Genomic DNA, 22,040 nt, shown 5'->3' with positions numbered 1-22,040 from the left:
CTGATTCTGCAAAGATCCCAGCCTGCCTGCACTCCGGCAGAACACGGGAGACTCTGGGGAAGCGAGGACAACACCTCCCTCTGACAGACCGGCCACGGGGCCGGCTGCTGGCTATGACCTACTGGGGCTGACGATGGTCTTTGAGCCCCAGCCCCTCCCTCCCAAGGGCCAGAAGGAGGAGCACCAGGCTCCCTAAGCCAACCCCAAGGGTCAAGAGCCTGAGTCGAGTTTTTGGCTCTGCAGACCCCCTGTGTGCCCTGTGCTCTGACTTTTCCTGTCTAGGGAGCCATGAGGCTCTCTCTGTCTGGGCTTGGGTGGGCTGTCCCTCCCTTACCTGGTCAGAATTGCTAGGGCTGGTCAGACAAAGGGTGGGCAAAGTTGCATTGTAGAACTCCATGAGGCCTCAGGGCAGGGGCTAGAGTGGAGCCAGGCTGGACAGTGGCCTTGGCATTCCTGGGGCAGTGTTACCTCCTCTTCCAAGCCATCTCCCCTGCCCTCTTGCAAACCGGCCCTGGAGGGGAGGGGTGTGGGGCGATGCCCAACAAAGGGCTGGGACCGAGTGCTCTCTGGGTCCTGTGACCCCTTTCCTCAGCACTGACTACGACCCCTACTCCTGTCCCCCCATGGCCTCACCCACCTCCACATCTGAGATGGACACTCGGTTGGATTCGATGGTGGGCCGGCGTACGATGCAGGGTGAGATGTGGTTGGCAGGCCCTGTGGCATAGGGCCCGCTCCCAGAGGGGCCAGCAGCAGACAGACAGCTTCTGCTTGATTTTTCCTGGAGGGAGAGCTTCCTGTTGGACAGGGAAGGCTGGACAGGGACGTATGTGGGGTCCTTCTGGGGATGGGCATCTCTCGTGGTCAGGGAGGGGGCCGATGGGATTCTCTCTCTGGCTTCAGGGGGACCGCTGCTTGTCGGGCAGTCTCGGCTGTGGCCGTCCCCAGAGAAGACCATGCAGTCGTCCCCCTCGCCTGCTCCCCCCAGTTCGGCCACATCAATGGTGGCAACTCTTTCCACCAGTTCTGTGCAGGGGTCTTGGCAGCACAGCGCTGGGGCTCCTTCCATGGCAGAGACGAAGGCCAGTTTCATGCGCCGACGTGGCCTGGGCCTTGGTCCAGCAGGAACAGCCAACCACCCTGGGAAGAGAGGACATGGAAAGAGGCAATGAGCATGATACCATGGGCCACAGGGTTCGGGACTTGAAGGGCCTGAGGATTTGAACCCAGGTCTTCAGACTCCAAATGCTGCAATTTTTTTGTTTTAGCTTTTTTTTTTTTTGGTGAGGCAATTGGGGTTAAGTGACTTGCCCACGGTCACACAGCAAGTTAAGTGTCAAGTGTCTGAAACCAGATTTGAACTCAGGTTTTCCTGACTCCAAGGCTGGAGCTCTATCCACTATGCCACCTAGCTGCCCCAGCACTTTTTTATCACTGCTGCACCATGGCAGCACTGCTCCTTACTCCCTGTGTGGCCTTGAGCAAGTCCTTTGCCCCCTCGGGCCTCATCTTCCTTGTCTGCAAAACCAGTTCTTGGTCAGAGTGAGCCCTGGGTTCCTTCTTGTCCTAGCCCCACCTTCCAGCATCATCTGCTCTGGCAGGGTGGCCCCACACACTCTCAGCTCGAGGGGAAAGGGCCTGAGCAGAGCTCCTGGAAAGGATGCCAGACGGTGCAAGAAGGTGACGCTGAAGAAGCCGGGCCAGCAGCTAGGCTGCCTGTGTCGGCGTGGTTTGGGAGGGCGCTGGGCCGGCTCCTGGCCCCTCCTGGAGGCCAGGCACAGGCCAGCCTGCAACCGAGGAGCTCAAAGCTTTCTGCCAAGTTCTTTCCCCTGGGGGCAGCTAGGTGGCGCAGTGAATAGAGCACCAGCCCTGGAGTCAGCAGGACCTGAGTTCAAATTCGGCCTCAGTTACATAACACTCACTAGCTGCTTGACCATGAGCAAGTCACTTAACCCCATTGTCTAGCCAAAAAAAAAAAAAAACCCAGAAAAAACAAGTTCTCTCCCCTGTCCTGACTCTGCAGAATGTCTCCAGAGAACCACAGCTCACCAGGATGCAGACACAGGCCTACCCTGTCTCACCAAGTTGTAGTTAAATTTTTTAAAATTTTAATTTATATATTTTTAGTTTTCAACAATCGCTTCCATACACTTTTGAGTTTTAAATTTTTTCCCCCTTCCTCCCCACTTCCCTCCCCAAGACAGCAAGCAATTTGATACAGGCTGTACATATACATTCCTATTAAACATATTTTCACATTGGTGATGTTGTAAGGAAGAATTAGAATCAATAGGAGGAACCAGCAGAAAGAGGAAACAGAACACAGCAGAAGAAAAAAATAGCAAATAGTCTGCTTCGATCTGCATTCAGACTCCATAGTTCTTTCTCTGGATATGGAAGGCATTTTCCATCATGAGGCCTTTGGAGATGTCTTAGATTACCAAGTTGTAAGTAAGAAAGCTCCCCACAGTGCAGCATCCTCTGAGGGGCAGGAGGCAGGAGGCGCCGAGCCCCCGGTGCTCCAAGATGGCAGAGTCTTCAAAGGGCACCAGGTCCAGCACAAGGCACGACCCAACAAGTGACCTCGCTAGGGTGCATCTGAAAAGTGGGTGGCCAGCGTCTGCTCAAAGGCCTCTCTACCTCCCCAGGCAGCCTACCCCACTTAGAGCTAAACTGTGTTTGCGCCTATAGGTACACACCTGACCTAAGGTGAGCTCTGAACACAGGAACGATGTTTCCTCGTCTTTGTATCTCCAGGCCCTAGTACAGAGCTGGGGCACACAGTAGGAGCTCGCTGAGTGATCTTCCTCACCTGTTGGAGAATCTTTACTATTATTCATCCTTTTGGTATTTCTATTATTATTATTATTATTATCAATCCTTTATCATTACTCCTCCTCATTCCTAAAAGGCAGGAAGGACCGGTAGGAAAGTCATGTTCATTTTTACGTATGGTGAAAACTGAGACCCAGAGGAAGTAAGCAAAGGCCTGTCCCCAAGCTTGTGGCCAGCAGCGGTGGAAGCTGGCCCGCAGGGCAGTTCCATGTCCTGAACCCGGCCTGTGGGCCTGGCCACATGAAGGTTCCCAGGAGACAGGGCAGAGCTCCCATTCTCTCCTCCCCGCCCCACACACTGACAGAGAAGACAAGCCCCAAAAGGTCCGATGTTCCTGGTGGAGGACTTGGTCCCCTTAGGCCGCTGACTCTTTCTCCTCTTCCCCATACTGATTCATTGCATAACTGAGAAGCCTCCCTGAACAGCAGCTTGGACCCAGAAAGGCCAGAGCAGGCAAATGGGAGCCTCAAGGGTCATGAGCTCCCTGTTGCTGGGTTCCTTGAAGTCAGGACTCCTTGTCGGGGAAGAGGTTGCAGAAGTGGGCTGGTTATGGAGCCAGTGAACCTGGGTTATGGCACCATCTATCTGTTGGCAACCTTACAGAGGCATCTCTCAGGGTCTCAGACCAGAGGACCTTTGACCTTCCTTTCATCTGCAGTCCTCTGGGCTCTGGGAGAAGCAGGGGGCTTCTCCAACAGCTGCCCAGGGGCCCTGGGGGCCTCTTGGGTCCCTTCAAGTCTCAGAGCTGGGGAGCCTAGGACGCATTATCTGTCTCTGGGCCGCCATTCTCACAGTGGAGTGACCAGGGCAGAAGAGACCGCCTGGACCTTCATCCTACCCACTCCCATGCCTCTCATCTGGGCCACTCCAACGCTTCCTGAAACTGAGGGAGATGTGCCCCCCCCAGCTCTTAAGGCACTGTCCCCTCCTTTAGGGCTTATGTCAGCCACCCTCTGCCAAATGACCTGCATCCCACAGTGTGTCTTCAGTCTGTATGTGCTCATGCGTGCCCTCATCCTCCCCATTCAAATGGCGGCTCCGAGAGTCAATGAGCCACCACTGAGCACAGTATGACATGGAGTAGGTGCCTTATGAAATGCTCATTGACTGGCACAGAGTAGGTGCTTAAAAAATGCCAACTGATTATAGGAAAATGCAGGCAGTCTAACATGGACCCTAGACTTTAGGAGGAGATGTGAAAGAATTAAAAGATTAGTAAAATCAAGCAATTATTAACTAAATCCTAGCTAGGGGCCAGGACTGTGCACACAAAGATGAAAATCAGCTCCCTGCCCTCCAGGGCACTAGAACTTACATTCTAGAGAGGGAGACAACATGGTATGGAAAGGCATGTGCAGACTGGATGAACAAAGAAATAAAACAATGCAATAGATGCAGTGTGTTTGGGGGAGAGGAGGGCCCAGGATCTGGCTGGGAAGGATGAAGAAAGGCTTCAAATAGAAGACGGCTCTTGAGCTGAATCTTAGAGGAAATCAGGAATTCTAAGAGATGTTGGTGAGGAGGGAGGGCATCACAGTCATGGGAGGCACCAGTACAAAGGCACCGAGGTGAGAGATGGGGACGTCAAGGATGCAGAAGAACACATGGATCAATATGGCCAGACTAGGAAGTGTATGGAAGAAAGTAAGGGTGTAGTAAGTCTGTAGTATGAAAGGCCTGGTTTATGAAAAGGTGGAAAATCTCATAGCTTGACTCTGCAGCTCTGCAGGTCTGAGAGACACACGAGACAATTCTGGTAGGAACCAGAAGGGGGAGCCATCTTACACAAGACAGATGTGGCTGCACAGGGAGCTCTTGGGGGCTGAACAGATTTTTTTTTTAAAGGAAGTAGAGAATATGAAAGCAAGGATGAGTGCCCGCTGGTAGGCATGGTAACTAGAAGGTGAAAGTCCAGAGGTGGCTGAGATCTGTGATAAAATCCCAGGACAATAGAATGGTGGGCTTGGGGTCATTGTTCAGTTCTGTTGATAGCAAGATGGTCCCAGGTGAAGTAGGAGCCTCTTGTGTTCACTCTGTGGACCGATCCCACCCAGCTCTAAGATTCTGTGACAAAATGGACCCACATGATGCAACCAGAAGTGCTGGAAGATTCAATCTGGACTGACTGCTTGGTCCCATTCACAATTTCTCTCTTTGTCTGTCTCTGTGACACTGTCTTCTCTCAGTCTCTGTCTCTCTGTCTTACTGTCTCTTTCAGTCCGTCTCTCACTGTCTCTCTTTCTCTGTCTCTCACTGTCTCTCTTTCTCTGTCTCTCACTGTCTTCTCTCTGTCTCTGTCTCTTTGTCTCACTGTCTCTCAGTCTTCTCTCAGTCTGTCTCTGTCTCTCATTGTCTCACTGTCTCTTTCAGTCTGTCTCTCACTGTCTCTGTCTGTCTCTCAGTTTTCTTTCAGTCTGTCTCTGTCTCTATCTCCCTGTCTCTCTCTGTCTCTCACTGTCTCTCTTTCTCTGTCTCTGTCTCTCAGTCTTCTCTCAGTCTGTCTTTGTCTTTCACTGTCTCTCTCAGTCTCTCACTGTCTTCTCTCTCTCTGTCTCTCTGTCTCACTGTCTCTCAGTCTTCTCTTAGTCTGTCTCTGTCTCTCATTATCTCACTGTCTCTCTCTGTCTCTCACTGTCTCTCTTTCTCTATCTCTGTCTTTCAGCCTTCTCTCAATCTGTCTCTGTCTCTCATTGTCTCACTCTCTTTCAGTTTGTCTCTCACTGTCTCTTTCTCTGTCTCTCATTGCCTTCTCTCTGTCTCTGTCTCTCACTCTCTTCTCTCTGTCTCTGTCTCTCACTGTCTCTGTCTGCCTCTCAGTCTTCTCTCAGTCTGTCTCTGTCTCTCACTATCTCACTGTCTCTCTTTCTCTATCTCTGACTCTCAGTCTTCTCTCAGTCTGTCTCTGTCTCTCTCACTATCTCTCCCCTTGAGAAGTCCATGTGCCTGGGCTTAGGGCATACAGATGTTGGCTGTGATTTAGGGTCATTCTCCCTGCAGGAAGGCTTGTGCCTGACATGCTTAGGATGATTGTGTGAAGGATTTCTTATTTTGTGAGGCAGAAGTCATTAGGGTCGATTTCGGTGCTGCTGAGTTAATGATTCGCATGCTTTCAAGGCGCTTATTGCTAGCCCGGTCTGGCCCTTATGTAGCTACACATTTCCCTGCAGACAGTCATCTGATGATCCTGATGACAAACCTCTCTCTCTAGAGCAAAGCCCTGCAGTCTCATGTGGGTTCCCAAGATCCCAAGAGACTGGGGTTCCACAGACTCCCTCTCTGGTGCAGCGGGAGTTCCCCTCTGCCACCATCCATCCCTCCGCCTTAGCAGAAGTAGGCAGGTCAGTGGGGGATGCCAGGCTCTACACTTGCAGGAAGGAGATAGCAGAATGCCAGGCAACCTAACACATGCCCTAGATTTTAGGGGAGAGGATATAAAGGATGAAGTGCTCACTGTGCTAGGCACTGTGGTGACAAAAATGAACACTGCCTTCAAAGCAGTTCTAACAGGAGACCAGCATGGTGGCTCACGCTCTAGTGGGAGAGGCTGCCTCACTCAGACATGGCATCATACAGAGGAGAACGGTGCAATGGATAGGTCTGGGGGTGAAGGGGGCTCTTACCAAGCTGGGGTGAGTCCCTAGAAAGAATGTCCCCGTCCACATCCTATCTGTCCTTGGAGCCTGTCAGCTCCCTGATGGCACAGATGTGTCCTGTCTCTGACCTGGCCAAGGGCCCATTGGGCACCTTGTGGACCCCCAGGATCTCCCCATCCCCGGGGGACTGACAAGACAGGAGGAGACTGGCTGGATAGAGTCGTTAAGGAAACTGAGTCCTAGGGACTTGGCCAAGGTCACACAGTCGACTGCGTAAGAAGGGTCCCTGGCATTAACGCTGAGGTGGCCGAGGATGATGGCCAGAAGGGGGAGTGGAGACACAGGTCTATTCATCTTCATCCCTCCCACCCCCCATCCCCCGCAGTCCTTCATAAAGTGACTCAAACACAAAAGCTCTAATGTTTGCTGACTCAGCTGCTGATGAATGGACCTCTAATGCCATCCCTGTCCTTCCCCATCACCTTCAGGATAAAGTCTAAACCTCTCATCCTGGCATTCAAGGCCTTCCAGGATAGACTCATCCTGGACTGCCCCCAAGGGCGAAACTGGGATTAATGGGGGAGATTCTGAGAGCCCAGTGTGGGCTGGAAAGCAGGAGGGCTCGTCTTGTCAGGGCACAGGCGGGCGGCTGCCTGATGGAGGAATGTTCTCCCAGCAAGCACAGAGCCTTATGAGGGCTATGGGAGAGGGGCTCCCCTTTGGGTGGGAGCTGAGCTCTCTTCTTCTCAGACTCCTCCCAACTCCAGACTGCTGTGATCCTTCCTCCCCACTGACTCAGCCTTCAGCCACATCGAGTGGCTCACAGCTCCCCGAATACACCCTGTGGTTTTTGCCTGGGCGTCTTTGCCCATGCAGTCCTGCTCCTCAGTATGCCCCTGCCTCTTGCCAACCCAAATCCTGCTCTTGCTCCCAGGCAAGCTCGAAGCCCTCCGGCCTCATCACTGTGGGCTGCCCAATTCTGGAGGACAGGTTCTGGGCCAGCCTCCCACCAGCCTGGAATCCCAGAAACCAGACAGCCTTCCTCTGGGTGAGAGGAGGACCATTGAGGGGAGAGCCCACAGCCCATGTGAAAAGCCCAGTCTGGGGAGACCAGGGCTCTGGCCACTGCCCGCTCACTTTCTCTGACTGCCTCAGCTCCGAAAGGCCCAGTCATCTCTGCAAGGATTCACTGAGTGCTCCCAGGTGAAGGGCCTGACAAATCAGCAGGAGAGTCCAGTCTAATGGGCGGGGACAAACACAAGCAGAGGGAGACTGGGCGGAGGGCAAGGCGAGGGCTGGAATCCTGCCCTAAGACAGATGTAGGAGGTAGAAGGGAGCTCTGCGGCCGCGGCATTTCACTCACACACCAAAGGAATCCCCCCAACGACCCCACAAATGGTGGTCCAGGCTCTGCTAGAAGACCCCCAAAGAGGGTGAGCTCACCAGCTTGAGGCTGCCCACTGCCCTGGGATGCCCCTCTCTGGCTGGCAGCTGGTCCTGACTGGGGTTCTCTCTGCAGCTTCCCCCCTTTGCTGCCTTCGGTGGAGGCCCCTGGGGCCGAGCAGAACAAGCCTCATCCCTGCTCCACTTGGGCCAACCCTTGGGCCCCTGGGAGCTTCCTCTTCCCCAGGCCCTTATGTCATAGATTCTATGGCCTTTGCCCTCCTGGCTGCCCTCCTCTCCAGCTTATTCAAGGCAGGGTCTGAGGAGGGCACAGGACAGAGGAGCCTTCACCTCCGGGCCCCTTTTTGTGGCTGGGGGGCCAAGGAGGGAGTGCGGGAAGAGGCTGGAGATGAGCATGGAGGAGGGGAGGAGGGTCTCAGCAGGGGACAAGACCAGAAGCAGCTGGTCTGGCTGCATCCAAGAGTGCCCCCGGGAGAGGAGGGGAAGACAAGCTGGCAAAGCCCCACTGGGGAGCCACGAAGCCCCCGCCAACGAGCGGGATTTCATCATGAGGTGACAAGGAGCCGAGGGAGAAACTTGAGGGAGAGGAAGGACATGGTCAGACGTGCCCAGAGCCTAGCAGTAGGTGCTTAATAAATGCTTTGGACTCACTGAAAGCTAGGAAGGAGATTTCAGCAGTAGGTGAGGGAAGGACTGGAGACAGAGATGCTGGAGGCAGGAAGAAGGGTCAGAAGGGGACAAGAGGAGAAAGCTGGCAAAACAGCTGGAGCAGCCTCAGAGGTCACCTGCTGAGGGCTCTTGCCTGAGAAGCCCAGTACTCAGGTGTGGATCCTCTAGTGTGGATGGAAAAACTGAGGCCCAGAGGTTAAGTGATTTGCCCAAGGTCACAAAGCTAGCAAAAGGCAGAGCCAGGATTCAGATCCCTTGAGGGCAGGGATTGCGTGGATAGAGCACCTGCCCTGGATTCAGGAGGTCCTGAGTACAAATCCGGCCTCAGACACATAACACTTACTAGCTGTGGGACCCTGAGCAAGTCACTTACCCCCATTGCCTAGCAAAAAAAAAAAAATAGAGAGAGAGAGGGAGGGTACTAGGGAGGGTTGGCTTACCTCAGGCCACAGATGGTAAGGAGTGGGCAGGGTTGAGAGATATGGCTGAGTTCGCTTGGCCAGTGAGGCAGAAGCTGGTGTCCCCTTAGCATGCAGAGGGGTAGGAGCAGCTGCTGGAGAGCCTCCGAGGAGAGCTTTGGAGCAAAGGGCTTTGAGGCCAAAGCAGGTGTGGGCTGTCCACTTTCCCCCACAGCCCTCATCCCCCTGTGCTCTGGGGGCCCACCACCACCACAGTCATTCCCCAAGCACCCACTGAGGACCACAGGACCGCAGGCATCAAAGTGAGCAGGGGCCTCGGAGGCCATCCAGACCACCCCTCCTTATGACAGAGGAGGGAGCTGAGCCCCAGAGATAGAAGGGCCAAACAGGCAGCGAGTGGGTCCCTCCAGTGACAGGGAGCTCACTACCTTGTAAAGTAGCCATTCTCCCATTTGGTTGATGCCCCGTGCCCCCTCGGCCCTGGGCCTGCTTCCTCTTCTGTGGGGCAACATCCTGACTCCCCACAGTCCCACCCTTCCCTCTGCTTTACCACATGGGGGAGGGGGGCGGAGGCAGCCAGAAGTCCTTGACCCACGCCTGGATCCCAGGAGCACAACACACTGCTGTCATGGCAACCCCTCTCCAGCCTAGGCAGGAACATAAACAGGGCCTGGTCTGCCTCCCACAAACGCCAGCCGCCCCGCCCAGCCCAGTTCCCTTCCCAGCTCTGCAGGCCCATCTGGGGAGTGGAAGGGAGCTCAGTGGAAGGCCCCCACCCATCAGCGCAGTGCCTCCTGGGGGTCAAAGGCTCGGAGGTTGAGAGACACCTTGGGGCCATCTACTCTACATGCCTGCCCTCCCCCCATTTTACACATGAAAAAACTGAGGCTGGGTCACCTAGTTAACCACTAAGGGCCAGGCCAGGATTCAAACCCAGGTCAGTAGGCTCCCGGCTCTCCAGCCAAGAGCCCTAAGAGCCCACCCACCACAGCACATGTCTAAGGGTTGGGCCAGACCACAAGGGTCTTGGGGCACCAGCCGGAGGCATCGGACACAATCTGATGGTGAGGCGATCGGGTTAAGTGACTTGTCCAGGGTCACACAGCTAGTAAGTGTCTGAGGCTGGGTTTGAACTCAGGTCCTCTGACTCCAAGGCCAGAGCTCTGTTCACTGAACCACCTAGCTGCCCTTGGAGAATACCAGTCAGGGCCTCAGAGGTGTGGTTCAGCTTCCCACCAAAACAGAAACACTCTCAACAACATCCCAGGTAGAAGGGTGCCATACTTCTGCTGACTACCTCCAGAGACAGGGAACTCACTACCTTATCCAGCAGTCCATTAGACTGATGCCCAATGCTTTCTGCCCCTGGAGTCGGTATCTGCTCCTTCTCCTATGGAACAGCTTTTCACATACTGGACCCCCACCCCGAGGAAACGGAGGGTCCCAGAGAGTATCAAAGCAGAGGAGCCAGGGCTTTGTCCAGAGCACCCACTGGGGCCTCCATCAGTGTCTTCCCAGGACGTCTTGGGCTCTCCCTACGTGGTGAGTCAGCATGGGAAGGTTTCACTTTGGGAAAAATGAATAACATGGAAAAACCCTAACAGACCCAGCTGTACGAGGAGGCTGAGAAGCCAGACCCCGCCGCCAAGCACACGCCCGGACTTTCCGGTGGGGCCAGCCGCCGCCTGGGGACCTCGTGGGGCTAGGGCTGAAAGCCTCGCTCTCAGAGCAGCCAGGCAGGAGGGGGAGCCTTTCAGCTCTGCAGGGCCGGAATTTGGCTTTCCTGAGAAACCAGCTGCAATCTGGTTAAGTTCATAAAGAAAACCTGGCTCAGTTCTGCCAGTGGTAAAGAAAATGAATAGCGTGGGCTGCTGAGACCCCCTATCTCCGTTCTTAAGAACAAGGCTAACCCCTCCAAATGAAAAGCATCAAAGCGGAGGCATTGGGTGGGAAGACTCGGACCATGTGGGTGGAGCTGCAGGCCGGCCCAGCCACACGGGGTCAAAGCTGAGCACAGCGCCCCCACCCCCAAGCCAGCCACCGGCCCCACCAAAGTATTCCCCAGGCCCTTTGGGGGAACTCCCATCAATTGGGGTGGCCGATGTAACAGCACCTTGCGCTGCAAGAAATGAGGAATGTCAGCAACCTGGAGAAACGTGGCTAGGTTTATACGAGATGATACAGTGGGATAAGCAGAGCTAAGATCAGCAGAGACTCCGAGGAGCTGAAAACAAAGGACACCCCAGCAAAGCAAGCCTTGAGCCTCACTGCAGAGGTGAGGGGCTGCTGGGACAGAACACTGCATGCACTGTCAGACGCTCTCCCTCTATTGAGTCCTCCGGGTTAAATGTTAATCACAAGACAGCGGTCCTTCTGCGGGCTGTGTGTGTGGGGAGGGTTGAAATGGCCGTGGCATGGAGATAAAAGGCATCCCCAGCATGAGGATGCTGCCCAGAGCGTCTTAGCCCTCGTGGGGCTCCAGGTGTGCCTGGGATGCTGTGATCTGGCTCTCTTGCCCCTCCAGCCAGGGCATCCTGTTCTGGACCCACCTCATCCTGGCAGGGCTCCTCCCCAGGTGCAGGTGATGCCAGGGAGGGGATTTCCAGACATCTCGGCAAACCCGGGGTGGGTTTCTCCCCGTAATGGGAGAACCCTGGTGCCCAGGCACACACACCCACCTCTGCCACCTGCAGGAGGCTTCTCAGTCCAGGCAAGGACGGAAACCCTAGGGTCCTACTGCCGAGCATCCGCTCAAATGGAAATGTCAGCCGTTCTTGGCAGCCACAGAAGGCTGTTTCAGCCTTCGTGTCAGCTTTCAGAAAGCATTCTCCTGCCTGCCCATCATTTCCAAATACTGTGATCCTCATGAAAGGAATCAGCCAACTCCCCGACCCCCCACCATCCAGGATACCCATAGTCTGAAGATGAAGAGGCCACATCCCACTGCCCCACACTAGGCACCCTCTCCTACCAAGGCTTGCGGAGGAGACTCGGGGCGGATTAGCCCCCTCTCCCCGCCTGCCCCCAGCTCCCTCCTCCTATCATAGTGGCCGGGCTCTGAAGTACGGACACACACCGCCACACGTGGAAACACAATCCTATATGAAAACACCCACCTGTCCACACCCCCCCCCAACGCTTCTCGTCAAGCACAGCCAACAGCAGCCAAGCCAGAAGGGCTTTGGGGAGGGGATTGTTCCCGCCCACCTCCTGCAGTGGGAACTGGTTTGACAGTCCAGACCTTACCAAAATACTTCCTCTTCTCTGGCCCAGGTGTGGCCCCAGCTAAGCTCTTTCATCTGTTGCGCTGGCTGCTGAAGAGGAGAGCCCAGAATCCTCTGGCGCCAGTCCCCACTGACTGCCGCCTGAAGATGAAGTTCAGAATGGTGCCATGGTGAGTAATTGAGCCTTCGACTTTCAGAGGAGGCAGTTACTTGGCATTGACCTTCAATGACCAAATCAGAGTTGCATGTAGACGATGAGCCGGGCCCAGAAGGAAGCTGCCGGAGAACGGGATGGACCACATGTCTCTCTGGAGATCTCACATTGGTCCCAATCAAACTCCCTTGTTCATTTTGGCGCATTTTCCAGCTCGACAAGATACTGTTAAGTCCCTGTCACATGAACACTTGTTGCCCAGCTTCACATTGTTTGCAACTTTGATAAGCATAACACTTATGTCTTCATCTGGGGCTAAGGACAGAGCCCAGAGGCACTCTACTAAAGACCTGGGCCCTTGAAGTTGACCTCAACCCAGTAATTATGACCCCTGGTCTAGACATTCAACCCCTTACACATTCACCCAATGTATTATCTTCCTGTCCACATTGTCCACTGTGTCCACAAAGAGTGTCTGAAAGTCCGACGGATGCCTGGCCACGTACATGTGTATGAAGTCTCTAGCCTGGTCCTGAATTGGCCGGTCTGATTGGAGACATCCTGGTCCATGAGGAGGAGACCTGGAGAAGCACTCAGGAGGGATGGGTGTGCTTCCCTGGGCTGTCATGTAAAAGCTGCTCGATTTTGGCTATGCCCCTAAGCTCCTGGGGGGCCTTCGTTTCCTCATCTGTAGCCCTGTAACCACACACACAGAGTTGTGAGGACCAAATTTCAAAGTCGGCAGAGTGATCTGCAAACTTTCAAGCATTATATTAATATTGTGGTCTTCATTATCAGGAAGGCAACAAGGTTGGCACCCCTGTTCTGGGTCACCACATCGCACAGAACTTTGGTAATACCGTGTTCTGGAATTTTGCCATCCTTCTCCCTTTTGAAAACTGGCATCTCCGATGTTCCCCTCCCAACTCATTAGCAGGCCTCTCTCCCAACACCTGGCACAGTGCATGGTACACAGTGGGTGCTTAATAAGTGTTTATTGACTGACTGACCACAGTTTCAGAGATGACCAGTCATGGTTGCTGGATCACATCAGCAGATTCCTTCCCTGACAGAGGTGAAAGCCACCTGCGTCAGGAGATCTGATCAGTCTCAAGGCTGTCTCACCGCCTACTTCTCTAAGCTTCCCTCCCCCATGCATGTTGCCCTGGCCCTCTGCAGGCTGCACATCGCCTCCGTGGCAGGGAGAGGTGCTCCATCACAGTTGGGGACCATTTGGCTTTTCCCAAGCTCCTCCATGGATCAGCTGCCTTGGATCATTCTGAAACATTTATATCATCTTCACCCCGAAGTCTCAGCATGCCCCAGACACTCACTCAGCCCCGAGAGGCCAAGCCCTGTGCTGGACAGGGGCTGGAGCTTCAAAGACAAAAAAGGAAGCAGACCCTGCCCTCGTGCATTCTTGTATAGCTGTCCTTTGTGATGTGTCCCTTCTACCATTGTCTGCGCGCATCCTTCAAAGCCCCTGTTCAGACAAACTGCATTCTGTGGAGGCCTTCCTCTGTCCATCCTCTCTGAGCTCATCCAGCCTCATTGCATACACTATATTCCAGACAAATTGGGCTGGGAAGTATTCCCTGATCTTGTCTCATGCTCTCCCACCTCACACCAGGGATTCCCAAAGGCTGGGAATGCACTTTACCCTAATGGTGGCCTGTCCAGTCCAAGTGCCATCTCTTCTGCAAGGCATTCCTCCATCCGCCCAGCTAAACCAGGAGGAGATAGGAAATCCCCCAATCAGGCTATGAGCTCCTTGAGAACACGTTTTCTTGTTTTTACCTTTGCATTTCTGGCATCCAGCCCAGGGCCTGCCCCAACCAGAGTTAGACCCCAATAAAGTCTTGGTTTTATATTCTGGAGCTCGAAGATCTCTGCAGATGGCGGCTACAGCCATAAAATTAAAGACGCCTGCTCCTTGGAAGGAAAGCCCTGGCCAATCTGGGCAGCAGACTAAAAAGCAGAGACTTCACCTTTCTGACAAAGGTCCGTAGAGTCAAAGCTATTCATGGTTTTTCCAGAAGTGATGCATGGCTGTGAGAGGTGGACTATATGGAAAGCTGAGAATCACAGAACAGATACTTTGGAATGGTGGTGCTGGAGAAGACTTTTTTTCTTTTTTTGCTTAGGCAATCAGGGTTAAGTGACTTGCCCAGGTTCACACAGCTAGTAAGTGTTAAGTGTCTGATGCTGGATTTGAACTCAGGTCCTCCTGACTCCAAGGCTAGGGCTCTATTCACTGTGTCACCTAGCTGCCCCTAGAGAAGACTTTTGAGAATCCCTTGGACAACAAGGAGATCAGATCAGTCAAAAGTTAAAGAAATTAGCTCTGGCTGTTCAGCAGAAGGACAAACACTGAAGCAGAAGCTTAAATACTCTGGCCACATCGTGAGAAGAGGGGGATCATTGGAAAAGACCTTGACGTTGGGAAAGATGGAAGGCAAAAGGAGAAGGGGATGGCAGAGGACAAGCTGGAGAGAAGGTGTCATGGAAGCAGTGAACATGGGCTTGGGAGGTATGGAGGATGGAAGAGCCTGGTGGCTGTGGCTCACACGGAGCATGCCTGGCCTCTGTGCTGGGATCTCTTGGCCTTCATCCCAACCACAAACCAACTTGTAGGTGTTTCCTGGCCCCTTTCTTAGACTGGAGGCTCTCTGAGGGCCAGGTCCATGCTCTTCTCCATATCTTAGGCACCCACACCGTGTCTTGTACAGAACTGCCGATGGTGGAAGTGGATTTCTCTCAGATCACAACGACTTTTCAGAGCTTCTCATATAGCTCTTGAACCATCCACATTGGCCATGACATCACCTGCGTCATTATCTGCCATTTGTACATTCTGTCCTCTGGTCTCTGGTCTTTGGCTGGCGCTCCTTCCAATCGGTGCAGGACCTCTGGCAGGCACAGGAGCCACACTGGGCCAGAGCAGAGCAGGGAGCCTGCATCTCCCACCAACCGCGAGGAGGATTTCCGGCAGCTCCACTGGGGAGCAAGGATGGCAGCAGCTGGTCTGTCTTGCCCACCCCCACTCCCTCCAAACAGCAAGGATGACCCAGACCCTCTGCCAACCTCAGGGGGAAATGCAGCATTGACTCCATGAGCTTGTGATGAAAACTTTATTAAGTTATTAAGTTTATTAAAAAGGTATATTCTTCCACTGCTGGGTTCTAATCAGAAGGCTCAGGGATCCTGGGGAAATCACACCTTTGTCATGCAAACATCTCAGTTGGAGAGGAGATGGGGGGAATTTCCATCTGTAGTGGGCACATGCCGGAAGGATCTCAGGAGACAGCCTGGGACCCTGCCCCTGACAGACTTGGGCCAGCCAGTCCCCACTGGTTCCATTTTTTGCTACCACAGTGATCAATGCTGTGAACATTTTGGGGTCCATGGAGCCCTTCTTTCAATCTTTGACCCCTGCCCGTAGACCCACAGGGTGGAAAGGTGTGTACACTTGAGTCACTTTCTTGGCATAATTACAAATAATTTCCCAAAGTACTTGGGCCAATCTCCAGCTCCACCAAAAGGCCATTGGAGACCCATGAGCACAAGGGAACAAAAATGATGACAGCGAGAAATCCAGAGAGACGCAGAAAGACCTGCGTGAACTTCAGCATGGAGGAGGGGAAGGAAGAGGGGACACAGGCTTCTACAGGACCTACGAGGGGCCAGGCACTGCACTCAGCGCGTTCCAAATGTTATGTCCTTGATCCTCACGGTGTCTGAGGTCCGATTGGAACTCAGGCCTCGCTGCCTCTAGGTCAGCGCTCTACCCACTGCACTCCCACTACCTCAGGAGAAAGACGAGGCAGAACAATCTGTGTGAGATGGACGGGAAGGAGCCTCATCTCAGCAGACGCACTGTGACTCAGATAATAAAGCATCCTCTGTCCTTTCCCCAGAGAAGCAGGGAACGGCCGGCTGGGAAGGCTGCGTACACCGTGAGCCAGGTGGCCGCTTTGCTAGCGTCAGCTGAACTGCTTTGTTGTTACAAGGGAAGGCTCTGTAGGAGCCGGCTCTACAATGAAGTGACTTTGGGATAAAGACCGAAAGCTCACCAGATGGGCCAGTGGGCTCGGCCAGCCTGCCTCCGTTTTCAGGAGCTGGGGTTGGGGTCCCCCAGGCACCTCCTCCTTAGATTAGCCAAAGGGGCAGGAGGTTGGGAGGAGTGATGGCCCTCCCGGAGCCAGCAAGGGGAACAGAGAGGGGGCAGGGCAGGAATGAGAGCTACATCTTCCCAAAGACAATTCTTCTGTCCAGGGGAGTAGTGAGTGTGGCCGAAGAGGCCAAGGAAGGTGCGGGGGACGGGGGAGTGACAGCCACAGCAAAGGGGACTTTGCCAAGCTCCGGGACACTCTCTCAGGGGCCCCTTCTATGCCTCGGGGTGGATCGGGCACTCCTCTCCCTCCCCTGAGGAGCCTAGCCCCATACCGAACCTGCCACAGCCAAGGAGGAGTCTCTAAATGCCTGTCCATTAAGCAGCAGGCTGTTACATGTTAGTGCTTGGAGACCGGTGAACCCAACAGCGCATGAGGCTGTTCGCTTCTCGCTGCATGTGCAGACATGAGAAGTGCTGAGCTCTGACTTGAACATACCACCTTGGTATCCCAGGACTGCAGAATCTCAGAGCTGGGGTGACACAGTTCTGAGACATATCTCTCAGGGGGTGCACCAGACCCAGCCCCTGGCTAAGGAGGGGTTCCCAGCCTCTGCTGGACACCGTCCTGAGCCCTCCTCCCCACGCAGCCCCTTCCACAGAGACAAAGCTTCCCCTAGCACTGAGTCGTTTTCTGCTTCTCACAGAACAAGCCTCTCCTGGGCCCCTGACTGCAGCCTGAGGATCCCTGAGTACAGCCATTGGAGCCTTCTCTGCCCCAGGCTAAACATCCCCCACCGCTCTTGCTTTTCTGCTGAGATGGTGCTGTCAGGTGGAGCTGTGGAGGTGCTATCATGGGCATTCAGCTCTCTTCCACTGAGGCTCAGACCCGCCTTCCCATGCTTCCAGTCCTCTCCCCAGGCCGGCCATCTCCCACACACCTTGATGCAGCAGGTCTGTATCCTGCTCCAAAGGCTCCTGGGCTCACGCATCATCCATCCCCGCCCCTCCCTGTGGGTGCCTGGCCCTCTCCCCCTCCTCCTCTTGCAGGGGCTTCACCAGCTCCCATTGGCTCAATGACCATCTCTATGCTGGTGATGCCTCCATCTCTCCATCTGGTCCTGGTCTCTCCATCACCAGCCACTTTTTGGGCACTCCCACCTGGTTGGCCAGTAGGGAGCTCGGACTCCACATACCCACCACAGTGAATGCCCAGGCCACCCTAGGACCTTGCTCTTCAGGCCTTGGGCCTCTGGAAGGCTCAAAGAAGTGTGACCTCACTAACCCAGACTCCCCCTCCCGAAGGGAAAGAAGACAGCTGCTCTTGGCCTGTGCAGGGATGCCAGGACTGACCACTGAAGAGTCTGAATTGGGGAAAGCACAAGTCCGGCCCCTCCCCTTCAGGAGTCCAGAACAATTCACTGACCACAAGAACAATACTGGCTGCCATTGCCATGAGATTTTACAGCTCATACGGAGCTCCACCACTTGATGCAGCAATTTTTTTTAAGACAATTGGAGTTAAGTGACTTGCTCAGGGCCACACAGCTAGTAAGTTACAAGTATTTGGTCTGAGGCCAGATTTGAACTCAGGTCCTCCTGACTTCAGGGCTAGTGCTCCATCCACTACGCCACCTAGCTGCCCCTTGGGGCTCCACCATTTGAGCCTCGATCTGCCCTGGGGGGCAGGTACTAACAGGTACCTTCATAGTCAGAAAGCCAGAAGCAAAGACACCCCACCAGTCATGGTCAGCAGCAGGCAGGCCTGAGCCCCAGCCTCTCTGGACTCCCAAATCAACACCTGGCCCAGACACCCGGAACAACCAGGGACCTCATACAAGACCACCTAGACGCATGCGCTGGTGGGCTTGGAGGCCTCTGGTCTGTAAGGAAAAAGGCACAAGTGCTAAGGCGGGCCTTCCTGGCAGAGGTGGCAGCACCCACCTCAGAGGAACGGTCAGGTCTGGATAAAGCGATTCCAGTGTTGGCTCTGTGCTGGATACTGAGGATACGCAGACCAAAGTGAAACATCCCCTCCCCTCAGCTTACATCATCCTGGGACATCAGAAGAGAACACAGAGACGTCAGTAGGAAATAGAATGGGGCGGACATACCATGCATGGGTCAGGTGGGAGGTGGAGATCAAGAAGGCTTCACAAAGACCTGGCACTGAAAGGCCAAGAATTCTAGCCAATGCACCAGGAGAGGAGCTTGGAGGAGGGAGGGACAGAGGGCAGACGGGCACCATGCCCAGTTGGTGATGGAAGGGGGTTGGTGGTATTCCACCTGGGGGCCATTCGGGCAGTTGGGGAAGTCCGACCAATGCAATGAGGAGCTTATTGGATCCTGCCCTCTAGCCCTGCCTGGAGAAGGCCTTGGAAAGGCAGGCATGGAGGCCCAGGGGCTGGGACTGCCTTCCCTGGGGCGCCAGCTAGGGGGCCCTGGCACCAGCCCTGCAGAAGCTCCCCCCAGACCCAGCCCAGCATCTCTGGATTACCTCACACTCCTGACAACTCACAGACAGAATTATAAAAAAACCACAAAAACCTTCTCTCCCTTTTTAAAAGTCCATTGAGGAGGCCCAAGTTGGTGCAAGTCTGGGTGGAAAGCAGCTGACCCCTCAGCTCCCAGACAGGAAGGACAGCCAGCCCTGATCCCTCCCCAGGGGAGGGAGGGCCAGAGGGCCCAGGGAGGCCCATCCAGAGGCCTCCAGTCACCCTCCCAGGAAAGAGGGCATTTTGAAATCCAAATAGACCCGGAGATAAGCTTGTCGGCAGAGGCCAGAAGATGCAGAGGAGACCCCTAATGTGACCAGTAGGCCTAGAAAGCAGCAGAGGGTCACTGCCTGCTCATCTACCCGGCCCACCTCTCCAGGGTTCACCCCCTGCCGAGGGCTAGGCTAGCTGTCTAGTCAGGCTGCCGTCTACCCTGGCAGTCTGGCTCCTAAAGGGGAGAGGCCGACAGGGCCCAGCCTCCCCAGACACCCTCCACCCAGGCCCCAGATGACACCAGTCAGCAGATGCATGTCTGCAGGTAGCTGCAGGCGTTTGCCCCATGTGTCAGCCTGGCATGGTGTGACATGGTGTGGCACAGCAAACATCTAGCCCTCTCCCAGAGGTGGCACCTCTGAAGTAGATGCTGGAGCAGGGCCTACAGAGCCAGAAAGTCTGGGCACAAGCCCAGGGAAGAGCGCCCAGCCTGTTGGGGAACGGCCTAATGAGTTTGGGGAGGAGCCTGGCTGGGGAGGGTCCCCCAGAGCAGCCTCAGGCCAGGCTGGTGGGCAGAGCCATTTGTCAGCCTCAGCCTAGGCACAGTGCCTGGCATAGAGGGACACTGGTACCTGGGCCTGACTCGCCATCTCTGCAGCCGTCCCATCTAGACCAGGCTCCTCCACAGTGGGTCTGAGCCCTGGGCTTTCACCCCAGGCCTTCCTGGACCCAGGCCCGGTCTTTATCTGCTCATCTCTGGAGCTCCTGCCCTTGGGTCCAGCCCAACTGATTGGCAGGTGCAGAGGAACTGCCAGGCCTTCTCCTCCCAGAACAAACCACCCTTCTCTGGTCACCTCTGGCCTCCATGCCCTGGTCTCCTCTGTTAGAATGTCAGCCCCTTGATGGTAGGGGCTGCTTCATTTCTGTCTCTGCACCCCCAGTGCCAGGCAGAGGGCCCAGTACACAGGAGGAGAATTTTTTAAAAGTCCATTATTTGACTAATAGATAGATGTCTGTAGTGCTTTACAGAAAGCTTTCTTTAAGACAGCTCTGCACGGTGGGCAGTGTCAGCATTTGGACCCCCATTTTAGAGATGAGCCTGAGGCTTTGTAGGATGTTTGTGCTCAAGGCATGGTTAGGACCTCGGGCCTCAGCCCAGAGCCTCACCTCCCCTCTGGATTCAGGGCCTCCCCTCCCGCCACACCCGGGACAGCCTCTCCCAGCAGACATCAGCAGCCTGCGCTGGTAACTGATGGGGCTTTCCATCTCAGCCCACAAGGGCAGCCAGAGCAGCCAGCTCTCTCCCAGGGGACGCCGGGCACCCCAGACTCACTCCTGGGCCTCCTGCTCCTGGCAAGCCTTGGCTGACCCAGCTGCTTCACCAGCCCCGGGGCGGCCGCTCCTTGGGTTGGGTGGCTGCAGGGAAACCCTCTGAGCCTAGAAGTCTGCCCGGCTGCTTCTCCCAGCACACCTCCCTGGGCCCTAAGGACTGGTGTCCCCTCTCCCTCAGCTGCTGTGGTCTGTGCTCTGGGAAATGTGGGCTGGAGAAATCCCACCTGTCCTGGGGATGTCTCCCCACTTCCTATGCCCCCCAGGCCCGAGCCAGCCTCTCTGCAGTGGGCTTCCAGTGCCTCCCCCCAAGAGGCTGCCCTGCTTGAGCGAGGCTCATGGGGGCACTTCCTCCAGTCCCATGCCTAGGATGGGCCAAGCCTGGATCCCTAGGGCCAAGTGCCTCTCTTGTCTTCTGCTTGTCCTCCACATAGGGCTGCAGAAGGCTGGGGAGCCCCCAGCACCCCTCAGAAGGGGGTGGGAGAGAAGAATGAACCGCCCTGGCTTCCCTCCTTCAAGAATGCGCTGGGGGCAGGGGTGGGTAAGGGGCTGCGGCCCTCCCAGGCCTGGGGGAGCCACTGCCTTGGATTTGTATGGGCTCCCACTCAAGTCAGGGAGACTGAGGCACAGTACGAGACTCCTCTGTGAGGGGAGACCCTCAGCTGGGTCTCAGGGGTGTGGCTGGGGAGAGAGCTCAGGCCCTGCCAGGTTACTCAGCCACCCAGTGACAGTTGGACCAGGGCCGCTGGTCCTTTCACTATGTGACAGCCTCTGTACCAGGCTAGACTTTTTTTTTTTTTTGCAATTTCCCCTTGTCCTAAAGAAGGACAGAGACAGCTCCGCAGGGGCCCCGGTCCCCCTGTTGGCAAAAGGTTGCTAGACCTATCGACAGAAGGCTAGGTAGGGGTGGTCACCACCTTTGGCTGGTCCCTCAGGGTGGCTGTGGCTGGGGTCGGGGTGCTTAATGTCATTATTACCGCCTTAGGGCCTGGTGCCCATTGCTATGGGACACTCACAGCAGCCTGGCCCCAGCCTTTGCTAGGCAAGGAGGGTGGGTGTGTGGGGGTGGGCCTTCCCCTCCCCGTACCCTCAGGGGGTCTTCTAGCAGACAGGCCTGACTAGGGCGGTGCAGAGAACCAGCAGTGCCAGATGCCTGATAAGCACCATCTGCCCTTTAATGGAAGCTCATAAGCACCTCTGAAACAGAAAACCAGGCCACCAGACTGGGAAGGGAGAGACGGGGCTGGTGGTGGTGGTGATGGTGGTGGCGGCAGGGTGTGGGGGCCTCTCCTGGGGGCCTTGGCATCTGGTCCGGCTGGGCTGGCCTGCCCACTCTCCAGCCCCCTTCCCAGTAACACAAGAGTTCCTTTTTGTCCCTTCAGCTGCCTCAGAAGGAAGGCAGGAAGTGTCCTGCTTTTCCTCTGGGTCTGTCTCCAGTGTCCCTCCCATCAGACCCCTTGGCCCTTGTTTGAGCTCAAGCCTTTCTCACTTCCCATCGGGACAGCCTCCTCTGCCTCGGTTTCCCTGTCTCCTGGCTGTCACCGTTCTGTCCTTCACATCGATGCCAAAGGGATGTTCCCAAAGCACATAGCTG

General features: G+C 55.2%; 1 protein-coding gene across 2 annotated transcripts in view; it reads right to left on the bottom strand.

Annotated features, from left to right (window-relative positions):
- The window catches only part of CAMKK1 (calcium/calmodulin dependent protein kinase kinase 1), an 80,358-nt gene that overhangs the window by 33,597 nt on the left and 24,721 nt on the right, over nt 1–22,040 (bottom strand). The window contains exons 2-3 of one of the 2 annotated variants that reach the window (XM_020964683.2): nt 2,700–2,812; nt 638–1,140 (exon numbers count right to left, since the gene is read on the bottom strand). In XM_020964683.2, coding sequence (XP_020820342.1) covers nt 638–1,093 — 456 coding nt within the window. In that variant the 5' untranslated portion in view covers nt 1,094–1,140; nt 2,700–2,812. The remainder of the gene's footprint in view (nt 1–637; nt 1,141–2,699; nt 2,813–22,040) is intronic. The other variant, XM_020964684.2, reaches the window with a different exon arrangement.

This window comes from Phascolarctos cinereus, unplaced genomic scaffold (genome assembly GCF_003287225.1).
Source record: "Phascolarctos cinereus isolate Bilbo 61053 unplaced genomic scaffold, phaCin_HiC Scaffold_7;HRSCAF=346, whole genome shotgun sequence".
NCBI lineage: Eukaryota > Metazoa > Chordata > Mammalia > Diprotodontia > Phascolarctidae > Phascolarctos > Phascolarctos cinereus.
Note: the sequence above shows the minus strand (reverse complement) of the source record. Positions and strands in the feature narration are given on the sequence as shown.